At 59.2% G+C, this 26,091-nt stretch overlaps 3 protein-coding genes across 8 annotated transcripts; 1 reads left to right on the top strand and 2 right to left on the bottom strand.

Annotated features, from left to right (window-relative positions):
- Window positions 1-778: 778 nt before the first annotated feature.
- Window positions 779-16,220, top strand: TNIP1 (TNFAIP3 interacting protein 1). 6 transcript variants are annotated; one of them, XM_063168859.1, is made up of 17 exons: window positions 779-888; window positions 8,081-8,251; window positions 9,233-9,355; window positions 9,642-9,724; window positions 11,672-11,863; window positions 12,032-12,126; window positions 12,205-12,286; window positions 12,523-12,615; window positions 12,861-12,926; window positions 13,092-13,223; window positions 13,308-13,436; window positions 13,733-13,849; window positions 14,151-14,276; window positions 14,580-14,660; window positions 14,846-15,040; window positions 15,291-15,381; window positions 15,742-16,220. In XM_063168859.1, exons 2-17 carry the CDS (start codon window positions 8,119-8,121, stop codon window positions 15,804-15,806), a joined length of 1,803 nt encoding a protein of 600 aa, XP_063024929.1. In that variant the 5' UTR covers window positions 779-888; window positions 8,081-8,118; the 3' UTR covers window positions 15,807-16,220. The 6 variants fall into 6 exon arrangements, with proteins under 6 accessions (XP_063024929.1, XP_063024930.1, XP_063024927.1 ...); XM_063168860.1 differs by lacking the exon at window positions 779-888 and adding an exon at window positions 2,291-2,379 and having other exon boundaries at window positions 12,526-12,615; XM_063168857.1 differs by lacking the exon at window positions 779-888 and adding an exon at window positions 2,291-2,379.
- A 628-nt stretch (window positions 16,221-16,848) lies between these two features.
- Window positions 16,849-19,523, bottom strand: GPX3 (glutathione peroxidase 3). Its single transcript, XM_063168864.1, has 5 exons — window positions 19,355-19,523; window positions 18,213-18,366; window positions 17,922-18,039; window positions 17,654-17,753; window positions 16,849-17,561 (listed from the first exon to the last, which is right to left on the bottom strand). Exons 1-5 carry the CDS (start codon window positions 19,442-19,444, stop codon window positions 17,340-17,342), a joined length of 684 nt encoding a protein of 227 aa, XP_063024934.1. The 5' UTR covers window positions 19,445-19,523; the 3' UTR covers window positions 16,849-17,339.
- A 4,538-nt stretch (window positions 19,524-24,061) lies between these two features.
- SMIM3 (small integral membrane protein 3) lies at window positions 24,062-25,913 on the bottom strand. Its single transcript, XM_063168370.1, has 2 exons — window positions 25,788-25,913; window positions 24,062-25,069 (listed from the first exon to the last, which is right to left on the bottom strand). Exon 2 carries the CDS (start codon window positions 25,066-25,068, stop codon window positions 24,889-24,891), a length of 180 nt encoding a protein of 59 aa, XP_063024440.1. The 5' UTR covers window position 25,069; window positions 25,788-25,913; the 3' UTR covers window positions 24,062-24,888.
- Window positions 25,914-26,091: the final 178 nt, after the last annotated feature.

Raw genomic sequence — 26,091 nt, 5'->3', positions numbered from 1 at the left:
GCTAGAGAGGTGGAGATACATCGAGTGAGGCTGTGCCATCCACAGGTTCCCAGGTGCAGGCAGACCCCAGACCCACAGCTCCTCACCCTCCTGCCCAGCACTCACTCTCCTGCCACCCAAACCAGATGGACTAAAGCCGAACCTTCTTCAGGCCTTGCAGTTCACACCTGGCAAGTGTAAACCAAACACCCTGCCAGGTACAACTCTACCTGCTGGCAAGGAGCTGGGGAAGCTGGAATCAGCCTCTATAAAATAGAAACATTTAAAGCTTTGGTGTTTATTCCAGCACCAGCTGGCTCCAGCCTTGGTTCTGACCGCCAGTTCTCCTGGTGGATGGTTTCCAGGGATTCTCTGCAACCCAGGAAAACCAGCACCTGTGCACCTCCATCAACAGACCCAGCTCTTCCCTGCTCCCCCAGGAAGATGCATGCCATTCTGACTACAGATAGGGGCAAGGATGAGATGGAAATACACATGGAACAACAAAGCCTCTTGCCAGATGCAGCAGTTTCTCTGAGGAAGAGCACATTTGCAATCCCAGTGAAGTTGCCCAGAAACCAGGCAAGGAAAATGATGTAACGAGGCTCTCCAGTTGTCCAAAAGTGAATCACAGCCTCTACGACAGCTCCCCCCCCTCCCCTTTTTGCTGACTAATACCTGACACGAAGGGCCCCTGGGAGGAACAGCACAGGAGAGCCCTTTAAGTGGTGCCTGGCTCCCTATCAAAACCACACAGAGGCTGTCTGGGACCTCCATCATGGGGAATTCCCCTTCTCCATGCCTAAAAGTAAGCTCAGCTGGGCCAGCCTCCCTGCATTTGGGGATCGCAGGCACAGAGCTCCTGCTCTGAAGGGCTCTCCCTCCCCCAGCCCCTCCAGGACCCAGCTGGTGAGTAGCACAATGATTTTTTTGGTGGGAGATTTCCCGTGACGGAGTGAGGGGAAGGCAGGCAGCTTTTGGGGTGCTGTAAAAACAAGCCACCCCTTTTGCTCCTCAAAGAAATAAGCAGGGTTTTGTTATTTCATGCAGGTTGAGGCATTAATTTATAGACAAGGTGTTTTTTCGTTCAGTGGGACTGCATTCAGCTTTGAAGACAGGTTTTTGAGGGTTTACAGAACAGCACTGGGCCTCTTGTTGGGGTAAAACAAGGCTTTCAGGGAACAAAAGGGAAGATGTTGGGCATATGTGGGGTCCTGCTCTCTCATCCCCAGCTGAGACTTCAAACACGAGCACAAAGAGCACGTCAGGGTCCCATCAGGACTGAGCTCTCGTAACCCAGCCAGGCTGCCAGGCTGACGTTGTACTGGCAGTGAAGGGCCAGTCGGTAAAAGGAGTTTCTGGGGTTTTAATTTTTTCGACCCAAAACATCAAATCCCCAAGAAGTGGTGGAGCTGTGTGAATATAGCTGAGTAAGAAGCCAGGCCTGGGGCAGCTGGAAACAGCTCAATCTGCAGTGAAGGTCCTTGATGAACCCAGCACCAGGTCACCTAAGGAGGACACGTCTGGAGCAAAGGCAAAGAGCAGCACAGCTGCTTACAGCGAGACTTCTTCATTCCTGGTCCGTTGCTTTTATTTACACGTATATTTAATAAAAACCCACCACCTTCTCCTTGTGGCAAAACCAACAGGACAAAGAAAATCAGGTAGCTGTTGAGCAAGTCTCGAAAAGCAGAGTGAACCCAGATGTTCCCTGTGCTTGGTGCTCCTCTGGCTGATTTCGGTGCTCGACCACGGCACAACTGCAGCAGCAGCACAGAGAAAAGGATCCCTGGAATACACTTAGAGGGTGGAATTCCCTCATTTAACATTAACTTGGAGGCTCAGTGGGGAATTCTCTGTGCCTCAGAGGAACGCCAGCCTCGGCCAGCTGGCAGCACCGCGCTCCTCCTTCCCGGGGCCGAGGGCACCAGAGCGCTTCGGCACAGCCTCCCCTCGGCCATGAGGGGGTACACGAGGAGCCCCCCCGGCCCCGCCATTTTGTGTCTGCACAAGCCGGGGGAGCCGCTGCAAGGCTCGGCCTCGCCGCTCCCCTGCCAGCGCAACCTCCCGCAGGAAGAAGGCGCAGGCCGGCTGACACCGCCCCTCAGAGCCCCGAAAAGCCGGGCGGGACCCCCGTGTACCCCCAGGGAACCCAGACGACACAGAGACGACGACTCCGCCATGACGAGCACCGTCCCCAGCAGCTCCCCGCCCTCCCCTTTATAGCCCCCGCCGCGCGCCCATTGGCTGCGCCGCCTGTCCGTCAGGCTGGGAATTTCCCGGGGGCGGACCCGGTGCCGGTGCCGGTGGCGGAGCGGAGGGACCCGGACCGAGACCCCCGACCCCGATCCGACCCCGACCGCGATCCGGGCGGCGGCCCCGCCGTGGGGCGCACGGCAGGTGAGCTCGGAGCGCTGCGGGGCCCTGCCGCCCTCGCGGACAGGAGCCCTGCCCGGGGCACCGGGGGCTTACGGGCACCGGGGTCGCGCCGCCCCAGCGAAGGGGCCCGGCCCGGCGGGAGCTGCCGGGATCGGGGCTGCGCCTTGCCCGTGTCTGGCCGGTTCTCGGGTGGTCGGGGTGAGAGCCCGGGAGGGGGCCGGGGCCGCGCTGTCCCCGGGGGATTGTCCCGGAGCCGCCCGGTGTCGCGGTAATGGTGCCGTGCCTCAGTTTCCCCTCTGCCGGGCAGGGCGGGGGACGGGCGGGCTGTCCGTGCTGCCGGCGGTGCCCGGGGGGTGCGGGTGGGGGTCCCCCGGCCCCCGGGCGGTGCTGGTGCCCGGGGCGGCCCCGCTCCTCCCTCGCCCCGCCTTGCACAACCCCGGCGTTTCCCCGGGCCCACGCCTCTGCCTCCCGGCTGCCCCCGGTGTGCGATCCCCCCGGGCAGGGCCGGTTCCTGGGCTCCCTCCGGGGGGGCGCGGCGGCCGTGGCCTCAGGTACCCCCCTGTCCGTGCTGTTTCTCTTTCCCTTTGACTTTTTCCCTCTGGGCCAACCGCGTGTGCCCGCAGCGGATGCTGATCCAGAGGTTCGAACAGCTGGAGTAGGGATGGCAGCATCCTCTTCTGTTGGGAGGGAGGCACAGCTTGTCTCCCCCTTTCCCCTCCTTCAATTCCATTCAAGACCCTCATGGAGGGCAGACAGAAAAAAAAAAAACAAAAAAAAAACCCAAAAGAACAAAAAACCCAAACAGAAAAGATGCTGCCTGTCGCTGCTGCGTTTGGGTGAGAGTAGCTCCAGGTGGGACTCATGGGGATCTGCATCCCCTCAGAGATCTGGCTGTCCTGTGCCTGTGTCCCTGGCACACGGGTTGCCCCCTGTATCAAGAGGTCAAACACGGCCCTTTCCCTTGAGCAGGTTATTCCCATCGCTTGGGTGGGTTATTCCCATCACTTGGGTGGGTTATTCCCAGCCCCTGGAGGAATGGGAGCTGTTCTGCTGCCACAAGCTCTTTTGGAGTGCACATTTCATGGAGGGCACCGTCAGCTGAAGCATTCCTGAGACTGGACTTCAGGCACTGGGGTGAATTCTGGAGACAGGAAGGCTCCAACCAGGCACGTCCTTGAGAGCTGTTTCTGTGGTGAGGTGAAGCAAGCAAGAGGAAAACAGGAGAGGCTTTTTGCTGCCTTTGGCATCGTTCCTGGTTCTGCAAGAAATCCCACGACGCCCTTTCAGCCCGACCTACGCCAGGCAGACCTATTTAGCACAGGGCCGTGGGTTGTTGCTTGCCAGCAGCTGGTACAAAACTCTCGTGGGTGGAGGAAACCGAACCATCTACTCTTGTGGCATTGCAGATTTTGTTTTAAAGCAGCAGTTCTTGCACTTTGGGTGGCACTTTGCTGGTGTAGCTTTGTGGTGTCACTATCTGCTATCACCTGTCAGCTTGGTTGTTGCTGGCTGAAGCACACCAAGCTGGACAGGAGTAGCTTGGAAGCGAGGGAAAGGCTGCAAGGAAAGGGGTGGCTGTGCCTTGTTCTGCTCTGGAGTGCTGTGACAAGCAGCCATGATGCTGCTGAGCTCTGCAGGGAGAAGTGGAGCAGGCAGGATGAGCCAGATGTCTTTGCAGCAGAAGACAGGGTCTTGCATAAATCCCCACCCCGTGCTGCCAGGAGAGCACCACCACCGTGCCTGGCTGCATGTCCTGCCTGCATTGAAGCCTGAGCCCATCCCGAGGAGCTCTGCAGCTGTGCGTGGTCAGCTGTGTTTGTAAACCTGGCAGACCCAGGGAAATGCTTTATTTTCCTTGTGAGCAGCCTCATCAGAAGCAGGTTGTTTCATGAGGCCTCTTTGGAAGGTGGGCTTTTGAGGCAAGAGTGGGATTTCTGGCTGGGGGACATCTTTAATACCTGCTGTGTTTTGGGTAGGGCTTTTGCCTTTCCCACCCTCTCTTTGTTGCTAAACTGGCTGGAGAGCAGCACACTGCAAGTGGAGGTTCAGACCTTTCCCTTTGAGACCTGAGCCTTGCAATGCATGCTTTTCCCTTCTTTTATTACTCCCAGCCCTGTGGACTGCAGTGCCCAAAAAGTCTCATTATTGCTGCCTCCTAAAGCAAACTCTACTTTTGCTTTCCTGCAAATTAGAGCAGTCCAGGAATGGTTTTCCCTTGTCTGGGAAGCTGCTGGAGCCCTGTGTAGAAGAAAACCAGTCTGGGGGCTACAGTGTTTTCCAGTAAAATGATGAAACAAAGAAACAAAATCACTCCGTGTTGTCTGTGTGGCTTTTGCTTTCCCTCTGAGGAGGCAGGCTGGGGACCCAGCAGCCCCAGCCATGGGAAAATTATGCTGGCAGCCTGCAGGGATTTGCTTTCACCTCCTGTGATCCTGCTGCGGAGGAGGCTTCCTGTGAATTTTGAGCACTGAAGTAAGGAAAAACCCCTTCTCCTTAGGGGGTTCCCATGGTAGGATGGGAATTGAAGGGCTGCCAAGCTCTGGGAGGCTGCTCCCCACCTGGGGTCACTGCCCAAAGCAACCCCCCAGCAGTGCCAGCCCCCTCCTGCACAAGCTTCACATCCTAAGCCTTGCTATCTTCAGTGTTGAGTAATTTCAAAGTAGGAATCACATCTTTCTGCCACTTCTGCATGGCTGGAGCAGTGATGGCTGTGGCAGTGCTGCCTGTTGTTCTGGGTGACAGCAGTGACAGCTCCAGCTCACTCCCAAGCCACAGCACAGCTATTTAAACACCACTCTGCTTTCATCTTTGCCCATGAGTCTCCTCTGCCAGTTCACACTCTCGTTCTCTACTTTTGCTGAGTTGCCTTAAAAATTTGCTACCTAAAGGTCTTGGTGTCCCACATGGAAACAGCAACGCCCACAGGTGCCCGTCTGGCAGCCTCTGACAACGGCTGGGCACGGAGCCAGTGAGCTGCAGCCACGGTCTGAGCCTGGCCCTCGGGCCCCAGGGCTGTGAAATATTGTCAGATCACCTTAGGAACTGTTGACTGGGGAAGAGGGAAGTGTTCTCTGGTGGTTTGGTGGTTTCTGCTGGAGTTTGTAGTAGTTGTGTTTTCTTTGCATATCTAACCACTGCTAGGTGCTGGTGTATGGTCTCTCTCTCCTCCACTTGTGTTTTTATTGAAATGAGATTTTTCACTGTAAATCTCACCTGTCAGAACTCTTAAAAAAAATACACAACAAACCAAGACTGGGATTGGTGACTTGGTCTCTGGACCCCAGGGTGACCTCTCTGTATCAACAGTGCCTTGCAGAAATTGGATTGTGCCTTCACTCCAGGAAAACCCACCCTGTTCTCAGTGGTGGCCTGGAATGCTGTGGAAACCCCTCCCTCTTGCTGGCTATTGTTTGTTGTGAATTTGTGGCTGGTCTGTGCTAGGGTCAGCTGGAGATAGTCCAGTTCCTCTCTGCAGCTGTTGTTTGAAAGCAGCTCCTGTGGTCCCTTTGCTACAACCTCCCTGGTAGGGTACAGACCTTGAGTAGAAAAGTTCTTGATAGAATCTTGAGAACAGGGAATACCAGAGGCTTGCAGTGGCTCCGTCCAGCTGGGAGAATATGGCATCACTGTAAGTGCTGTGCTGTTTGGCAGGGTGGCCAGTGCAGCTGGACTCCGAGGGATTCCTGCAGGGGTGCACAGGGGACAGGCACCTCCCTTGTGCTATGGGACAAGGCAGAAAACCTCCAGGTTTGGGGTCTGGCATTAAGAGAATGAGGACTGGTATTTCAGGCTGCTTCCAAGCCACATGGGGAGATGGTACTGCAGGAGAGGGCAGCTCTTCCCTCTTCTTCATCCTCTTCCTACCTTCCCTGACACACACCTGGGCTCATGCTGGTGCAGGATGCAGATGCCCCACAAGGTGGCCACTGCAGGGTGGGTTTGGTACCCAGCTCCTCCCAGAGCCCCAGGTCTGGAGCAGCATGTGCTGACTGGACAGCAGTGAGAAGCAGGCTCGGGTCCCCAGCCAGCCTGTGGCACTGTCCCCATCCTCTGCCAGGCTGGCCAGGTAGTGTGGACACAGGTGATGGCATTTCCCAGCCACAGGAGTCCCACTGGGCTGCGTGCTGGGCTCATCCAACCTGGCCCTGATCACTTCAGGGATGGGGCATCCACAGCTGCTCTGGGCAGCCTGTTCTGGTGCCTCACCCCCTCACAGTAAAGAATCTCTCCCTTATACCTAAACCAAACCTGCCCTCTGTTTAAGGCTGTGACAGTGCTGCCATCGCTGGGAGCCACAGCTCAGAAATGGCCCTGGCTCTTCCACAGCTTCCTGTCAGCTGCTCTGGGCTCCAGGAATAGCCTCTCCTCAGCTCACCCCACACCACACAGCTGGGCAGCTCCCAGTGGCACTTGCAGCTGCTTGGGATGGGGTCACTGGCTCCCCATCAAGGGGCCAGAGACAATGGAGGGCTTGGCAGCACCCATGGATGGCAGGAGGATGATGAGAGGCACCAGTGCACCTCCCAGAAGCAGAGAGCTGCTGAGGCCAGGGCTGATTCCCTGTCGCTGAGGCAGGCATTAATTGCTGTTCCAGTTGTGGATGCTGCCAGGTGGCAGCTGTCATCTGGAAAGTCCCTGCCGCTCCCTGGGAGGCAGGTCATCCAAACTGGAGATCAGCCTGGATCGCTCATGGTGTGAGCATTAGTCTGAGGCTGAGGCAGTTTCGGGTACAGACTACCCCCTTCCCCTTTCTGAATGCCTCCTCTCCTGCTCACCAGCTGTCTTGGCTGGGACAAGAGCCCCTTGGGGTGCTCCTGTTGTGCCCCCAGGCAGCATCCCAGCTTCAGCTGGCACCAGGACCTACTCAGCTGCTGCTCTGCTCCGTGTCCTGACAAGCTGGCATCAGGGGGGATAGGTCTGATAAGTTGTGCTGTGATTCACAGCTGCTGCTTTATCCCCCCAGGAGATGGGTGAGACCTGCAGCCAGGATCCTGCCCAGCTGTCCCCAGGCCAGACTTCAGCAAGGGGGGAGGCCTTAGGCCACCCACAAGTGCAAGGGGTTGGAAAAGCAGTCAGCATCCTGCTTGTGGGTGTTTTGTCTCCTTGGCCTTTGCTCCCAGCCTGGCTCATGCCTGGATGTTTCCTGTGCCCAATTCAGGAACCATGCTGCTGGCAGCCAGTTTTTCTGGCTGAGCAGGAGGACAGAGTAGGTCACTGCCTGGCTCCTAGGGCTCATCCCCAATACTGCCCAAATGTCCCTCCAGCTGCTGGTTAAGGCTTTTGGAGTTGCAGACACTGCCTGTCCCCAGACAGCCCCTGACAAGCCTTCATGCACCCCAGAAATACCATGTGTTGAGCAGCATGCCCTGGTGACAGTGCCAGGTTTGGTCTGGTGTGGGTGAATGCTGCTGAGCTGCATCTCCATCTCTCCTGGCATGCAGCAACCATGGGTTGCAGATCTCTCTGTGACTGCAGTGCCCTGCATGGGTGAGAGCCAGCCCCAAGTGGGGCTGCTGGTGATGCCTGCTCGTGTGACAGCTCTCATGGCCGTGAGTCACCCCACACGTTCTCCCCAAGCAGGGCTGCAGGGGAAGTGCCTTCACCTGGCTCACTTGTTGGCTGGCTGGCAGGCAGTGAGGCACCAGCACAGCACCCCAGAGCCCCGTAGAGTTGTGAGCAGGGGAGATAGAGAAAGGTGACACCGTGCTCCATTGCCTTGCAGGGATGCCTGGCTGGGAGGCAGGTGACTGAACAGCAGGCATGGAAGGGAGAGGACCTTATCATATCTATGACCCTGGTGGGGGCTCAGAGGAGAATGGATGCACGGCCCTGGAGCGGCTGGTGGAGGAGAACGCCCGCCTGAAGGAGAAGATGCAAGGCATCAAGTCTATTGGTAACTGCTGCGTGCCAGGGGGATGAGATCTGCCTTTGGGACAGCCCAGCCTGTGCCCACAGAGCCAGGGCTTGCTTGCTTGCTTGAGGAAAGGTGCTTGTAGGAGCTGGGGGTCTTGGCACTGGGGCAGCAGCAGCAAAGCTCTCCCTGTCCTGGAGGGTTGAGCAGGATGTCTGAGCTTTTTCACATGGCAGTGCAAAAAGAGCAAGAATTTTGCTGAACTTCTGGGGTGTTTAATGCTGGAATAAATGGCTGGAAAGAAAAGACAAGTGCCGAAGCGAGGACAACTCCTTGGAGTTCATGGGTGCTGGGACCAGTTCTGCTTTTGATGAAAATCCCCACCTCCTGCAAACCCTGTTGGGCCAGGGGCTTTTCCCAGGTGTTTCTCAAGGAACCTGCTGTTGAGTGCTCCCTGCGGCAGCAGGAACATGCCAGTGTTGAAATGTTCCAGCTGAGTTGTGCCACCCTCTTTCTTCTCCTTGTCAGCCTTCCCCCACTCCCACCCCCAGTTTTGCTTTCTGTCTCGTGAGCCAGCTTCCTCCTTTGAGTCCTGCTTCTGCAGCCGAATTTCCACCTGCCTCGTGATTCCTGTTGTGTCACCATGCCCTTACCTGGGACAGGGACTCACTGGTGTGACAGCAGCCCCCCCTCATCGGGGGAGGATCACATTGTTCATGGCAGACCCCAAAGTGGGGAGGTTGGACCTGTAAGTCTGCCACTCAGGCTTAAATTTGTCTCTTCTTGGAAGCAGAGGAGAGCCCCGGTGGTGCCTCCTGTAACCAGTGCTCTGTGTGTCAGCATGAGGATGTCTGACACCAGTGAGCCGCTGATCCAGCTTTGCCGTTGGATTTATCCCAGAATAGTTGTTTCCAGATGATGAAGGACTATTCTGGGTGCTGCTCCAGCCAGATGAGGTTTTTAAGTACTGCAGGACAGGCCCTGGGGGAAGGAGGCTGAGCACCCTTCTGTTGCCCACAACAGGAGAGCTTCTGGAGGAGTCCCAGGTCGAGGCATCCAAGCTGCGGCAGAAGGCAGAGGACCTTGTGAAGGACAATAAAATGCTGATTGGATCATCTTCCTTGGAGGACTTGGTGGAAACTGGAGGTAGGAGATGTGAGGCTCATGGGGGAGGAATAACCTGATGGCTCAGAATCCTGAGCTTGGGGGAAGGGAAAGGCTGTGCAAGAGACTTTAATGACTTCTGTGGTGTATCAAACCACTGCCATCCTCCCTTCTAAAAGGAGGTTTATGTCCCATCCCCATAGGCTGGGTAGAAATCATCCATCAGTGCCTGAGCTTGCAGGGGTGTGCTGTCTGCATCCCTGGGCTGGGAGGAGGGAGGCTCTGCTCTCCAAAAGGCTCATGGCTGCCTCCTCTCCCCTCTCCACAGCCGTCGGCCCCGATCCCAGCTTTGCACGGGCAGCCCCGGGCAGTGCCCAGCCGGACGTGGAAGCACAGAAGTCACCTCCCACTGTGAGTCTGCTGAGTGTGGAAGCTGGTGCTGGCATGGCTGCAGAGTGAGGCACTGTCCATCTCATTAAAGCAAAAGGAGGAAGCCTTTAGCCTCTAGAAACAGGGAGGAACCTGGAAGGAGGGGTCAGCTCCCCTGCTGCACTCCTGGTGGTTCCTCGCTTTGTGTGATGGGCATCCTGGGCTGCCATTCCCTGGGGAGCTCTGACCTGGCTGCCTCCCCTTGCAGGGATCCTCCTCAGGAGTTTCAGATTGCTGCCATCCAAGCACAGGGATTTCCCCAGGGAGGCAGGAGAGCAGTGAGTGGCCCTGCTCCCTGCAGGATTTGGTGTTGGCAGCTGGGAAGCTGAGCCAGTGTCGGGGGTTTGAGGGTGTGAAGGGCTTCAGCTCTGTACCCAGGCAGGCACCAGCAGGGCTGGCTGACCCATGTCAAGGAAGCCCTTGGGCAAAGCACAGAGGGGGGATAAACTGGGCAAGGATCCTTCCCCAGACACAGCTGGCCTGGGTGAGGGGTCAGTGAAGCAGCCCCGGCCATATGGGGACACCAATGTCTGCAGGTGCCACATGACAGTGACGGAAGAGCTGTGACCGCCCAGGTAGCTGTCAGTGATGCTCTGATGTTCTGCTCGTGCCCACACTGGGTGGAAGGACCAGGCCTCCAAGCCCTGTTATTGCTGACAGGGTCTGCCCTAGCCAGAGCTCTGTGTGCTCTGTTTGCTGCCACCTGAACGCCCTCCTGACTGTCATTGCCCCATCCTGTTCTGGTTTTTTGTGTGCTGAAATGGAGGGGAGAAAGGATGGGGAGCCCAAGGGCAATGAACATCAGCTGGCACCAGTAAGAGGACATGCTCTCATTGCCCATCCTATTCTCATTGCCCAGGGGTTGGAGGGGTTGGGTCTTGCTGGACACTCCTGGGGTGCAGCTGTGAGGTGATGGAGAGCAGAATGGGATCTGCTTGGCCACCAGCTGCTGGTGCCTGAGCCAAGTCCAAGTCATGTGCCCACACCTGGATTCTCCCAGCTTGGGTCCTCACTGCCTCCCTTGCCAGCAGACACGGTGGGAGGAGCTGGCTGTGCTGTGCCCCACACACACCCTCCCACAGCAGGTTTGGGGCTGTAAACTCCGGGGTCAGGGTGCTGAGGACACACTGGGCTGCCCCTGTGGTGCAATCTGGGGCATTCCCACAGGCAGCAGGTGAGTCAGCGGGGCTGGGAGTGGAGCAGGCATAGGTGTGCCAGCACAACCCCAGCTCCTCCCAGCAGTCCATGTGTGCCAGTGGCACCTCCTAGGCTGTGGAGGAGTTAACCAACCACACCAGAGGAGCATAAACCTCCTGGGGACACTCCCCATGGGCAGGGTGCACCCTGACACTGGTGGGTGTGACCTGGACTTTCCCAGGCACTGTTTAAATCTGGTGCATCACCCATTTGGCTGTTACCTGCCAAAGGTCTCGGGTTCCTGGTGCCTGGCATGCCACAGCAGCAGGGAGCACAGAAGTAGGACAGGTGGAAGGAGAGCATGGGAGTTGGGGTAAGACCACCACCCCTTCCAGCCCTGACCAGGATTTATGTAGAGAGGACAGTCTCAGGAGCTGGGATTTTTAGTCTTCGTGCAGATGGGAATAGCTCAGGTGGAGGAGACCAAGGGTGGAGATGCCTCCACTGCTGACAGCGATTTGAGAGTGTGTTCTGCCCAGACTGCCAAGGGGCACAGGGAATCCATGAGCTGCTCCTCCACCCAGGGACTCGGTGTGCCATACCCAGCAGCTGGGAATCAGACCTTTACAAAGCTGCCACAGTTTTTCAGCATGCTGAGAGGTGCTGCAGAGTGTCTTGGTGCTGGCCCAGCTCCACACCACAGCCCTGCATGAGACATGAAGTTGATCTGCCCTAAGAAGAACTTTACAATGCTCCTTTAGCTGCTCTGACCACACTTGATGCCATTCCCAGGACTTGGAGCAGGCCCCGAGCGAGGATGCCAACCTGCTGCCCCAGCTGCAGCAGCTGGAGAACACGCTGAGTGGCTGTGCCAAGGAGGCCAGCAAGGACCAGGTCTTTGTGCGCATGGGCTACATGGCCTCCGAGCTCAAGCGCTTGGCCTCCAAGGTGCACAAGAATGAGCAGAGAACGTCCTTCCTGCAGGTGAGCAAGGCTGGCACTTCATGCAGATTATCCTTGTGGTGTTTTTTCCCTCCAAACCCCTCATACCCACCCTGAGGTGGACACCCATGTCCTTAGTGTGGCTTGGTGGGAGGTGTGGGTGGCCCAGGGCTGGCCGTGGTCCTCACACTGGCAGTGTTCACCCTGCAGACGTTGTGTGAGACGCTGCACAGTGAGAACAAGGAGCTGCGCACCAAGCTGGAGCATGACCTGGAGCAGAGAAACCAGGCTCTGGAGAAGCTCAGGTGAGGATGGGCTCTGTGGATGGGGACAGGGCTGCCCTGGAAGCTTCTTCCTGCTGACCAATCTCTTCCTGCCCACAGGTGTGAGAACCAGGAGCTCCGGAGGATGGTGACACTGAGCAGCCAGGACAGTGGGAAGAGGGAGGCTGCTGAGCAGCAGCAGGTGAGGAGGCAGCATCTCCTTGGAGAGGGCTGGGAAGGAGGCAGGGAGCCCGCTGACACTTCAGCAAAGATGGCCTCATTTTAATCGAGCCCCCAGTTTGTCCCAGTGTGACCAGCAGGACTTTTCAGGGTCTCAAGGGGATGGGGGAGGCAGTGGGAGGGGAACTGGCTCGAGTTTAGCCGGCCTTGGGCACAGCCTCCACAAAAGCCCTGAGGGTCCCCCCCGTGCGCGTCCAGCAGAGCGGGGCCATGGTGGAGAAGGCGCCGGGCAGAGAAGAGCTGGAGGCCAAGGAAAAGAAGGTGAAGATCCTGGAGCACCAGCGCAGGGAGGTGAGGACCAGGCTGGGAGGGAGGCACCACTAAGGAGGCGGGGAGTGGGCAGAGTGGGCACAGGGCTGGGATGGCACCAAGAGACTGGGGCAGGGCTTCAGAGCTGCAGGGAAGCACTGCTGGAGCTGGGATCTCCATCCAGCTGGTCCCCAAAGTGCTTTCATGACAGGAGTCTGCTGGGGACCACCACAGCTGGTTCATAGCAGGATTTGGGCTCCTGTTCAGCCATCCCTCTCTCCCTGCAGCTGCTGGAGGTGAATAAACAATGGGATCAGCATTTCCGCTCCATGAAGCAGAAGTACGAGCAGAAGGTAGGGCTGGGTGCTCAGGGCTGGGTGCTTGGGGGGGCACATTCCTGCTGGGTGCTGTCTGTGGGCACTCAGAGGAAATTGTATAGGGAGATTTGGAGGCTGCCCGTGCCTCCTTTCCCCCAGCGTGGATCCTTCGAGGCCAACGTCCCCACTCCCTCCTGGCAGGTCACAGACCTACACCAGGAGCTGGCTGAGGCCCGCAGGGCAGTGACCGAGCTGGAGTCGGAGCGGGAGCAAAAGCAACGGGATTTTGACCGCAAGCTGCTCCTGGCCAAGTCCCGGATCGAAACAGAGGAGGTGAGTCCCTTGGGAAGGGTGACAGGGAGCTGCCAGCCCTGTTGCCCTGCCCTGGCTGATCTCCCCCCACCCTGGGTCCTGCAGGCAGAGAAGGAGAGGCTGGCCATGGAGGTGAGGGACCTGCAGCAGAGGATGCGGTTCCTGCAGGAGCAGCTGGCTCCGGTCACCAGGCAGCGGGAATACCAGGAAAAGGAGATCCAGAGGCTGAACAAGGTGAGAGCCAAGGCACAACCCCTCACTGCAAAATGTCTTTAATGCTCTCCAGTGTCTTCACCTCTCTCAAATCCAAAACTGACCCTGATAACCCACTCTTGCCCAGGCAGAGACTTGTATCAGGTCCCCCACATCCCTCTGGGCTCCGAAGAAGGGGGGGGTTCAAGGAGAGTCTGTTGTCCTTCTTGTGTGTCCAGTTATACCCACTTCCCATGCTAGGCACATGCCCAGGGTCCTCCAGTGGCATCTTGGGCACTGAACTTGCTCTGACCCTGCTCCCCTTTCTTTCTCTCCAGGCACTAGAAGAGGCTCTGAATGTCCAAGCCTCTCCACCACCTATCTTTGCCATGGAGCCAGCAGGGAAGCTGCCACAGCAGGAGCTGCTGACCCAGAATGAGCTACTCAAGCAGCAGGTAGGGCAGGACAGAGAGCCACTGGGGACAGACAAGGAAATGCATGTCCTGAATTTCCAAGCAAAGAGCTCTGTGTGCCAGCAGCAGCTGGGCAGGTGTCAGTGCTGGGATGGTGGGGTTGGGGACCCAACTCAGCATCCTCCAGGCATTCATCTGGAAGGACTGCAGCCATGGGCCATGGAGCCAGCCCACAGGGGCTTGGCATGGCTGGTGGAGTCAAGGATGGCAGCACAGTGATGGGGTTGCTTGGGGGAGGTGTCTGCCCTCGGCCAGGTGTACCCACATTCTTCTTTCCTGCCAGGTAAAAATTTTTGAGGAAGATTTCCAACGGGAACGGAGTGACAGGGAGAGGATGAATGAGGAGAAGGAAGAGCTGAAGCAGCAGCTGGAAAAGCTGCAGAAGCAGTTGGTCCTCTCCAACAACCAGGTGAGCAGTGCTGGGTGCTACTAGCAGCACTCTGGGAGCCCTGTGTCAACCCCATGTGTCTCAGAAATGCTCGCCCCCAGTGTCACAGTCCCTGTACATCCCTAAGAGTAGGGGCTGAAGGACAGGAAGGCCAGAGGGGTTTTTTGCTTGTCACTGCCAGAGAATCTCCTTTCATCTCCTCTTTCTGCATCTCTCCTGGGGGTCTGATGGGGGGAGATTGGTGCAGACATTCCCTCAGCAACCCTAACTCATGTAGATGGGGGATGGCAGGGTGGGCTCTGCACTAACCCCTCTTCCTCCCAGCTGCGAGCCTCCAAAGACGATTGCCAGAGGGAGAAGGAGGAGAAGGAGAAACTGAAGAAGCTGCTGAAACAGCACAAACAGGTAGGGATGGGATGGGATGGGATGGGATGGGATGGGATGGGATGGGATGGGATGGGATGGGATGGGATGGGATGGGATGGGATGGGAGGAAACCTTCCTTGGGCAGAGGGGCTGGGGGCTGCAGGTGATGGGTGACGGTGGGCTGCCCTTGGGATCTCCCCATCATCTGTCCTGGCTCCTTGCAGGCTTCTGGAGAGAGGCTGCACGCCGAGCCAGGCCCGGGGCCGCTGGGCCCAGCCTGCCCCATGTACCAGTACCAGTACAGTCCCCCCATGGCTCCCCCCATGTACCACGGCTACGAGGAGTGGCAGCAGGTCCGGTACCCACCAGCCATGCCCGGCGAGCACACGCAAGGACAGAACTTCCACCATTTTCCCCCGGTGAGACTCCACCTCTGCCAGCAGGAGGGGGAGCGGAGGGTGATGTGTGGGCGGGTCTGGGGCTCCCTGCCCTCCAGGGCCACTGAGTCCCAGAGCAGGGAGCTGAGCAAGTGTGTGCTGGTGGCATGTGACTGCTCAGCCCCTTTCCTCCCCCTCCTTTTCCTCTTCACACGTTGTCAGTCTGTCAGAGTGCTGCCTGATGATTCACATGGCAGGTAATTCCCTGTCTCTGTTCCATCTCCTCCCACAGCCTGAGTACCCCTGGCGCCCGCCCTGTGCCATGGCTCGCAGCCAGAACGCCCAAGCAGTGGCTGGGGTGAAACCAGTCCCCAAGGACTTGGGTAAGGCTCAGACCCTCCCTGACAGGGGTGCTCATCCTTCACCCTGAGACTTGAGGCACTTGGCTAAACACATGGGGGAGGGATGGGGGCACAGCTTTCCAGGCAGTGGCCATTTTCCCTTAGCCCCCACCTCTCATCAGCTGAGGGGATGATTTTGCCATGGGGTTGGTGCCTGCTGCATCCCTGCCAGCATCCCCACAGCACCTAAAGTCAGGCTGAGCCCAAACAGCTCATGGAGTTATGGCAGTTGGTGCTCAGGGATAACAACCGTGCCACAGCTGGCATCTCTGCTGTGGGGCTTGTGTGAGGATGAAGAGCTGTGCTTACCCTGTGCCACCCCTCTCTTGTGTCTCAGAACAGGCAGGTCCCGGATTGCCCTAACGCCAAGGACCGGCCACGCTCCGACACCAGAGGAAGAGGAGTAGGGTGTGTGTGTGTGCCCGTGTGTGTGTGTCCAGGAGCTTCCTCCGGCCGCCAATGCCTGTGCAAGGACATGTGCTGCACGTGGGGGGCTCAGCAGCGCCTTCCCCCGAGGATATCATGAAGGAGGGACTGAAGGTGCCATCGTGGTGACAGCCAGCATGGGGTCAGTCCCCTGCAGCCATCCCCTTCCCCACGAGGAGCCAGGCCTGGCCTGGCAGCGCTACAGACCCGAGCCAGTGGAAGAGGAGCCAGTGTTTGCCAGGAGCTGCCCAGAGCAGAGCCCCTGGAGGAGTGGGGAGCAGCGGGGACTCTCCCGGTGGTGGGAGACCCCACACTCGCAGGCAGGTGCTGGCCGCAGCCGTGGCCCGGCCTGAGGGTGGTTGGTGTCTTCGTATTTATTTAAGGACTGAAGTGTGCCTGAGTCTCTCTGGTTTTGTCCTGGGCAGTCTCTGGGGAGGGGGAGAGGGAGGGATACCAGGGCTGTTGGTCCCCGTGTTCTTGGAGACAGACTGAGTGCAAGGAGACCCCAACCCTTGCTTGGGCACCCCGGGATCTGTTGCCCCAAGTGCGTGCCCCCACCTCCCTCTGTGTGCTGAGCCCAGCCCCTCAGCCTCCCCTTCTCTGCCCCCCACCTCTGCCAGGGCAGGGAAGCCCCTGCTCCCCATCTGCCTTTCCATGCAGCAGTGGCCTTGGGGACCTTGGCAATGTCTTTGACATTGCACACAGCAAATCTTGCTCCACGAAATAGGTCTGGAGAGGAAAAAACAAACACAACCCAGTTTCTGTAAGCGTGGCTATCACAGGTGTGACAGCAGGAAGCACAGGATTCCAGTATGCTCCTCACTGGGGGTTGTCTTTGGTCCTACCTCCAGCCCTTTTTGCCCACCTGTGCTCTGCACTCCCTCCCCATCCTGTCCCCAAATGCTGGGCTGTGATGATAATTCTGTGGAAAAAATTGAGTTTCTCCAGCCAGGCACTGCTACCCCCAAGCTGGCCACTGTGCCCCCCACTCTACCTCCCCTACCCCTGGCCAACACGTGGGGCTGCACATTTGCAGAGCCTTTATTTGGTGCTTCTCTGGTGGGTTGGTGAGGGGCTGGCCACCCCTGCCCAGGAGAGCAGCACGTCTGTGTGCCAGGAGCACGGGCAGCCTGAATGCACTGAAGAGCTGCTCCGTGCTCGGCATGCTCAGGCCGGGCCCGCCCCAGCCCGGGGCTTTCGGGCCAAGCCTTCATGGAGATGTGGTCTCCTCCAGGGACAGCCAGCCCCTGCATCCTCCCACTGCCCGGGATGGTGGAGAGGAGGGGGCAGGCTGGAGATGTCACCACCAGGGGTGGAGGTGGGACACAGGGATGTTGGAAGTATTTACTGAGGTCTCTGCCATGAGATCCTCAGCCCAGCATCCTGACTGGGGGGTGCCAAAGGAGCAATGGAGGGAACAGGGCGTGATTCCTGCTGCTGGGGAGCATCTGGGGAAGGAATGGAATGGGAAGCAGCCAGGGGGATGCTGGCCCTCGTGCCAGCAGCCCGAGGCTCTACTGGCCATCGTGGTTCTCCTGCTGCCGCCGCCTCAGGTAGGTCATGATGTTGTTCTTCACGACGGCGATGTTGGTGCGATGGTACCAGCGCATGACAGGCACACCCTCGGGGCTCACCAGGAACTTCTCAAAGTTCCACTTGATGTCATGGATCCGCAGAGGCTCCCAGAAGAGCCTGTTGGGGTTCCCAAAGTCCTCCACCACCGGGGGACAGGCGTTCTGCAACAGGGAGCCAATGGGTCACTGCCTTGCCCCTCCAAAAAACAAACTGGGTCTGTCCCCCTCATCTCCCCTTGCCGTATAGCACCTACCTTCAGGAAGGTGAAGATCTTCTGCTCCTTGGCCCCATTCACATCCCCTTTCTGGAACAGCTGGAAGTTGGGAACAAAGCCACCTCCTGGCCGGACATACCTACAAGGCGGGGAAAAGGATGTTGTGCAATGGACAGCTCTGGGTGCTCGCACAGGGGTGGTGACAGGTCCCCAAACCCCTTGTTTGGGTCCTGAGCCAGCAGCAGCTGCAGCCTGGGCTCCCACTCCTGGGGGAGAGGTGTCCCACAGCCCCCACCGCAGCACTCACTTAAGCGCAGGGAGGATCTCTGAGTTCTGGCCAGGTTCCTGCTTCCCAAATTGGTTGGAGGGGAAACCGAGGACCACGAGCCCCTCGTTTCTCAGCTCATCTTGTAGTGCATTCAGTTCTGCATGCAAGGAGAGCCAGAAGTGGGTTAACAGAGGGCTGGGCACACCTCCACACCTGCAGTTACCATCTGGGACCATCATTCCAGCTAGGCCGGGCCTTGGGGAGCAGGCATTAACCCTTTCCCCAGCTCCCTGAAGCACAATGGACCATGGGGCCCTGCAGGACCCTTACCAACATACTGCAGTGTCAGGCCTCAGTATGTGGCTACGTTGACAAAGAGCACAGTCTTCCCCTTGTACCTCTCGAAGGGGATGTACTCGTCCCCATCGATGGTCAGGGCCCCGTAGCTGTAGATGGTGTCATTCACCGAGGGGTAGCAGTCCACCTGTGGGGCGAGGAGCATCCTGTGGCAGCGGGCTGGGGGCTGCCAGCCACCCCCCTCCCCATCCCCAGGGCCAGCAGGGCAATGGGGCCAGCCCTGCTGCGGGACAGCTGCCAGTGCTGTGTCCCCTGCCCGGAGTGCCGCTGGCAGCAGCCGCGCTGCGGCGTGCCAAGGTCGCGCTGCCGGGACGGGCTGGCTGCGGCGGGGGTCTGGCTGCAGCTGGGGCATGTTTACCGAGCAGGGAGCAGCAGGAAGGCGAGTGGCTGCAAAACAGCCGGGACACGGGGGAGGCCAGAGCCAGAATGCCGAGGCTGTGGGCAAGGGAACAGGACCCACCAGCCCTGGGGGACAGGGGCAGGGCAGGGGGTGCCGGTGGGATGGGGAATGGGCCGGGAAGGGTCGGGCTGGAGCAGCCTCTGCATCCGGAGCCACAGGGGTTAACCCAGAGGAGCCCCCTCCTGTCCCCGCCAGGGTAGCCGGGCTCAGCCCGGTGCCACCGAGGGGCTATTTTGGGATCTGGCAAAGGGTGAAATCACAGGGGTTGCACTCGAGGAATGAAGGCTCCGTGGGGCTGTGGGGTCCCTGTGGCAGGGTGGGGAGCCTGGCTGGGGGGTGACAGTGCCCCTGCCCGCTGAGCTGTGGGGACACGGTGGGTCCCACACCTTCCCGGCATGGGGGAACCCACCCGGACATTGCAGCGGGGAAAGCCCCCGTGCTCTGCCCCGGGGAGGTCACTTGGGGGACACAAGGCTCTGTCCCCCTTTGTCCCCAACTCCAGGACAGCGATTCTTGGCCCTTGGCAGGAACCAACTCAAACTCTCCCCGTGATCCAGGCACCGGGATTGCAGGGGGAAGGAGGGGGACTCAGGGGGCCGCCGTGTCCCTCCCGTGCCCCGGGGAGTCCTGCAGAGAGCCCGGGGAGCAGGCGCGTCCCCAGGGTGTCACACACCCCCTAAACCCCCCGGACCGCCCCGTGTCCCCCTGCTCTTACCTTCTCCCTCTCCTCACTTCGCCCCAGCTGGACGAGCCCAGCCAAGAAAAGGGGCACAATCCAGCAGCTGCTGCGGGAGCAGCGCCCCATGGCTGCGTGCGGGGTGTGGGGTGCCAGCACCCCCCGACAGCCCGGGGCCAGCGGCCGGGACAAGCGCCGCTGTCGCCTGCTGTCACCTCGGAGCCCGGCGGCGGCCGAGAAATAGCTGCGGGCTGCGAGGGGGGAGCCAATGGCCGGGGGGGGCCGGGCCGGGCCCGCGTTAACCGTGTGGGCTCTGGGACGGACACACGGACACACGGACACATGGACAGACACCGCCCGGGGCTGGCATTCAGGGGGACACGGGGCAGCGGCATGTGCCCAGGGTTTATGCAATGTGTCACCCCAGCCGGGATTAAACCCGCGGGGTGGGGGAGAGATATCGGGGAAGGGGGGACGGGGGGAGAGGGGAGAGGTGCCCCATGCTGCTCAGGTCACCCAGCCAGGTGACATTTCCCCCCCAAGAGCAGCACGGACCAAACCCCCCAGCAGCAGCATCGGGGATCGCTGGGTGCCCCCAATGGCTGCTTGGGCTGGGCTGGGGAAGGCTGGGGAAGGCTGGGGAAGGCCGGTCCCGCTCCTCTCCTGGGTGCCCGGTGAAGAAGGCGCTGCCAGAGGCGTCTCCGGAGGAAGATCCCTCCTGCCAGGGGCTGTGGCTGCTCGGTGACCCTGCTGGGGTCAAGGGCAGGGCACTGCTGGGTGTCCCCAGGGACAGGAGTTTCCAGGGTCCTTGCTTAGCCAAGGAATGTGAACATTTACCCTGGGCTGTCTCCAAGGAAAATATCTGTGGTGAGGAGTAAATTCCCTGAAATCCCCCCCAAAAATTATTCAGTGGGATAATTAACTGGCTGGAGGGGAGCTGGGGGAGTTGGTGTTTTGGGGGGAGGCTGGCTAGCTGTGGTTTTGGGGCGGAGAACAGTGTGGGGTGGCAGGGGGTGAGCCCTGGGGGGACCATGAGTGCCAGCAGGAGCTTTGGCTTTGCTAGAAAGCAGGGACAGCCCTGCCTCCATGCTGTCACTGAGCCAGCTGCCAGAGATGCCACCAAGGAAGGGGAGTGAGGCCAGGGGTTAAGAGGAAGCTGGGAGCAATCTCCCAATCTGTGTTCCTCACCAGAAGGAACATCACGTCCTGGGAAAGGCTGGTGGTGTGAGGCTCCAACTGCAGCCTCAGCTGGCGTGGGAGGGCTGGGGGTGGGGTCCATCTCCCAGGCACACAGAGAAGCCACGGAGCAGGGGAGCTGTGGGGTTTCTCTGTCACTGGCAGCATTTCCCAAAGCTTTAAACCTGCCCTGCTGCTGGGGCAATGGCTTAGCTCTGCCCTGCCTGGAGCCCAAGCAGTGTGGGGTGCTCCCCCAGGTCCAGGCAAACCCTCAGGGTGCTCAGCCACTGCCTGGGCATTGCACAGAGCCCATCACAGCATGCCAAGAGCCCGGCCAGCCACAGGGGTGCTCTGGGTGACTCTCACAGACATGGCTGTGAGTGGAGCAGGGTGGCTCCTTGCCAAAACCAGGATTTGATCCTCCCCACCTACTTCCCAGGCTCTAGGGAGGTTTGAGGCCATGGGGCTGCAGCTCCTGGCACATTCTGCATCCTGCATCCAACAAGAACCAGTGTGTGCCAGTGCTGTGCTCCCAACACAGCTCACACTTCTGAGCCTGCCCAGGGCTTGAGCCACCTCCTGCAACAGAGCTGGGACAGGTCTGGGGAGCTGCTCAGGACTGAGCTCCCTGCCCCACATTTCCCACCACAGGAGCAGCCATATCTAGTTAGAGTGGTGTGTGGCACAGTGTGGTTGTGTCCCTTCCACGTGTCCCTGATCCCTGCCACGAGCAGTGAAAGTCTGAGTCACTCCTGAACTCAGTTTTCCTAAAACCAAAATAAAAATAAGGGACCTGTTCATCCAAGTCCCTCCTCCTTGGGTCCCAGTGCCAAATCAGCCTTGGTGGAGGCTGGGAATGGGGAAGGAGTTAATGACACAGAGCCAATGGACTCCCTCTCTGCTGCTGTGCTTCCCTGGCATCCTGGGCATGTCACTCGGTGTCCCCAGTGTGATGGACCCCCTCTCTGCCACTGATCTTCCCTGGCATCCCGGGCATGTCACCCAGTGTTCCCAACACGCTGTGCCACGTCATGCTGGAGGCTGCATGCTGCAGGATTGGGGTCCCCCACCCCAAAAGCAGCCGTGCAGGGCGGGCTGACCCTCACACGAACCGTCCTGCTCGGTTGTTTTTTCCACCAGAGCTGATCTGGAGCCAGCCCCTGCCTGCTGCAGATGTTTGGCAGCAGTCTGGGATGAGAGGCCAGGCACTTCCAGCTCCTTGTCCCCCATGCTGCCACTGCCACTGCCACCAGCCTCCCTGGTGTCCCTGCGCCCCGTGCCAGGGCTGCAGGCACCTTGTGCCAGGCTGCAGGGCCCCAGCTGAGCACGAGGAATGTGAAAGCAGCGGTGGGGACCATCCAGTGCTGCCTGCTGGGGTTGTCCCAGAGCTGACCCAGAGGTGTTTTCATGCAGAGGGACAGGGATGGTGCCAGCAGCGTGGCAGGACAGCAGCAGGCAGCATTGCTCTGGCTAGCAGCAGTGCAGCTTCCCTCTGGCAGCCTGGCTTGGCATCAATCCCAGGGCAACCTCTGAACCTTTGTTCTAAGCGTGCAACGGGAAGCAAAAGCAAAGCAAGCTCTGCCAGGAGAGAGGCCCCAGCTCTTTGAGCACCAGGCTTCCCCAGGCTGCCAGCCCACAGCTCAGCCAGCCCTCGCTGCTCTGCCCCAGCCCGTGTGCCCCCACACACTGCCCTGGCTCAGCAGCAGCCTCCCTGCTGGCCATGGTGCCAGCACCCTTTGGGGAGGGGGTCCCCTTCCCGAGTGCCCCCACAGCCCCAGGCTCTGTGCTCTGCCCCCTCCAGCACTGCCATCCCCTCCTTTTCCAGGAGATTTGCTCCCTGTGGAAATGTCCCTGGCCCATTGCCCCCCTTCCCCCTGCAAAGGGAGGCAAGGTGAGAGCCAGAATCCTGTGTCTTCTCCCTTCTGGGGCTGCCCCACCTGCCTCCCCCAGCAGCAGCCCCCAGGGGCCAGCAGCCAGCTCCTGGCACATGCCAGCACCTCCAGGGAAGCATCCCAGGGGATGCTGAATCACCTCAGTGCCCACATCACCCTGCCTGCTGCAGCGTCACCGAGCAGGACCTGCTGCTCAGCAGAAAGGCATTTCTCCTTGGCAAAACTCCATGCAAACACAAGCTCCAGCACTGTCCAGGCACTGCACCCATGGCCACAGGGGGATTTTGTTATCTTGCTCCATCCTGGAGGAGGAATTTCTAACTTGACAGTGTTGGAAATCCAGTTTAAATTCATTCTCCGCCGTCTTAATGCTTTAAAAAATGTTGTGACTTTTCCCTGCTTTACCCCTGCTGCCGTTTAGCTCCATGTTTGTTGTTGTTACGAGCAAACCCATCTTTCCAAGGCCTTTCCTGGAAATGTTTGCCACGGGTTTGAAACTTCCCAGAAAATCCATACCAATAAAGGAAATCTCTCAGTTCCCTCTGCTGCTCTTGACAAGGGGAAGGCAGAGGTGGGAACAGCAATCATGGATGGTTGCATGGATGGGGGGAAGGTGTTCCATGCTTTTCCTCATGTTTTGCTCCAAACCATGCTTCCTTTCCAAACCACTCCAAGGTTTGTGGCCTCTCCCCTATTCCTCTCATAGCAAAGCTGCTCAGCTCTAATTCCTGGTGCTGCTGGCTGTCCCCACATTGTCCCCAGGGAAGCAATGCTGGGGTGGAGCATGGAGGAGAGCAGAGCCAGGGCTGCTCCCACCCTGCACATCTGTAATGTCCTCCAGCTGCTGCTGCACCGTGCCAGCAAGGGAGGGAGAGAGGAAGAAAAACAGGAAAATAACTCTGGTTATTTGTCTCAAACTCTGGAACTTGAGAGGGGAAGAGAGAGTTGACAGCTCAAAACAGAAATATGTTTTGTTTGGCTGGGCAAAGAATAAGTGTCTGCTCCTTCCCAGCACAACCACAGCCAGTGGCTCCAGTGCAGGCATTTCTGCTCCCAGGGTCTGTATCCCTGTGCTAGGCTCCCTCCTCAAGGTGGGAAGGGTTTGCCCAAGGTCCTGCTTCCATGGGAACCTCCTGCCCCTCTGGCCCCACCACCCAATGCAAAATCTGGATGTTGTGGATCAAGCCACACAGGGTTTCCAACACTGCAGGGCTGGTTGCTCCTTTCAGCACAGAAAATTGGATTTAAACAATTCCCACCAGCATCACCGTAGTGTTTCCCCACATCCTTCCTGACTCACGCTGCTCGTTTTGTGACCTTCCTTGCTGTGAGTCACCAAGACGCCGTTTCAGCCCCAGGGCTCCTGCCACACTGACCCGGCACGAGGCTGGGGTGAGGGAAGTGGTGCCAGTCACCCGAGTGGGATAAAAACAGCCACAAGCACTGTCAGAAAGTCCTGAGGGATCCTTCCCACCCACGGGCTCCAGACTGAGGTTTGCCCTCCTGGAGAGTGGGGCTGGGCTGGCAGTGAGCTTCCTGCTGGGCTCCAGGGACCTTGAGGCAAGGCAGGGCACGAGGGCAGAGCAGGGAGACTTTCTGGAGAGGCTGCAAAGTATCCCCGGTCCTGCAGAGCCAGACAGCACCTGCAGTGTGGACAGAGCTGCATGACGCATTCACATGAAGGATAAAGTCCATTTATTTCATAACAAAGGACAGTACAAGAGCTTACATGATCCCTTGCCACTGGCTGGGCACAAACCTGCTCCTCCTGCTTTGCCTGCCCAGGTGAGGCACACACAGACTCCCCAGCAGGGCTGGTGTGCTGGGCAAACAGTGGCAGCTCTCACTCTCAGGAGTGGGGAGTGCAGCCAGCATGCAGACAGGAGGGCTGGCAGGAACTGCACACACTCCTCTGCCCCACAAGACCCAGAGGAACCCAGAGTCCTGCAGGATTTTCCTACCATTTCTGCAGATACTGGGTAGAGGAGAAGCTGGTGCCAGCTGCACATCTGCTGTGCAGCCAGCACAAGCTTTGTCACCGCTGCTTTTAGCCAAGCACTAAATGCACAACCAGAAGCCACATCCATCTTGCTTTGACTCTTTTTTCCCCAGCCACCTTGACAGCTGGGCTCCAAAGGAGAAATAACTTTGTCAGGTATTTCCACTCCTTGCTGCTTGCCTGGGAGGAAACAGTGTCACCAGTGAAGGTGAGACCAGCCTGCCTCTCTCATAGCGTGAGAAATTCCCAGCTGGACGTGTCCTCAAAGTCACACCTCTCCCCACTGCTGCCCATGCTGGCATTTCCCCCACAGTCCCCATGAGCTCAGTGGGAAGATGAGCAGTGGGTACCCAGCGAGAACCAGCTGCAGGAGCAGGTCTGGGCTGGCTCACCCCAGCTCCTGGCCAGGCTGCAGCTCTCAGGGTGCCCTGTGAAGGTGCCTGGCACAGGCTGCCATGGCTGTGGCCCCCAGCCCAGCGAGCTGGCCGTGCCCCCGTGGCCGTGGCTCACACGATGCCGTTGCGCGTGGGGTGTGTCCGCACTCGGTAGATGATGACGGCCGTGGCCGGGCACAGCAGCAGCGCTGTCATGATGAGGATGGTGGCCAGGATGATCAACACGATGACCCAGATATCCAGGATGTGCTTGGGGAGGTCGGTGGGACTTGTGAGGTGAGGGAGGTCCATCCTGCGGGGAAAAGGCAGAGGGGAGGTGGGGCAGCCCCCTCCATCCCTCCCCGAGCCAGAGTCCCCCCCAGTCCCCTGCTGCTCTCTCCAGGGACACTCCTGTGGCCGGGTCCAGCTTTCACCTTGGGCTCCTTCCAGAGCCTTTGCTAAAGGCGCCTTCAATTACCCGCAGGATTTACAGCATGCTTTAAAAGGCACTGGATAAAAGCCTAGGGGAAAACTTCCCTATTAATTGCTACTGTTTGTTACAGGAACTGATAAAGGAAGCCACAACCGGGTGTCCCGCCGGTCACGGGGACACGGTGGGGTCGGGTCAGCCAGGACCCACCTCGTTTTTGGGGAGCCTCGTGTGTCCCCCCATCCACACCTCGTGCTGAGTCACGGATTATCCATCAGCTGAGGGGAACCGAGGGGCCGGGGAGCGGGGACCCCCTGCCCGGGGACCGCGGCTGTGCCTCCGTCCTGCCCCGGCACCTCGGGGCTGGGGACACGATGCCGTGGGGGAGAGGCGCCAGATGCCGTGCCCTGTCTGTGCTCTTCTGTGCCCTTCTGTGCCCTTCTGTGCCCTGCTGTGCCCTGCTGCATCCTGCTGTGCCCTTCTGTGCCCTGCCCGTGCCCTGCCTGCCCTGCCCGTGCCCTGCTGTGCCCTGTCCGTGCCCTGCTGTGCCCTGCGTGCCCTGCCCGCGCCGTGCCAGTCCCACCTGCCCGCATCCCCGTACCTGCGGCGCTGCCAGGCTCCGGCTCCCGCTCCGAAGGCGGCTCCTGCTGCAGCTCCGGCGAGCAGCGGCGGATCCTGCCGGGAGAGAAACGCTCCCGCCGGGGAGAGAGAGACTCCGCCCGGCCCCGCCCGGCCCGGCCCGGCCCGGCCCGCGGGGCACGGCACGGGGGGAGAAGGGGAAGGGGGTAGGAGGAAGGGGAGGGAAGGAGGGAAAGGCAAAGCGAGGCAGGAGGCTTTTTCTACACCAGGATAAATAAGAACGCACTCCGCCTCATCCCACCCACTGGGGTTCCACTGGGGGAGTG

The sequence above is a fragment of the Melospiza melodia genome, chromosome 14 (genome assembly GCF_035770615.1).
Source record: "Melospiza melodia melodia isolate bMelMel2 chromosome 14, bMelMel2.pri, whole genome shotgun sequence".
Taxonomy (NCBI): Eukaryota; Metazoa; Chordata; class Aves; order Passeriformes; family Passerellidae; genus Melospiza; species Melospiza melodia.
This window is presented reverse-complemented; position numbering and strand designations above follow the sequence as displayed.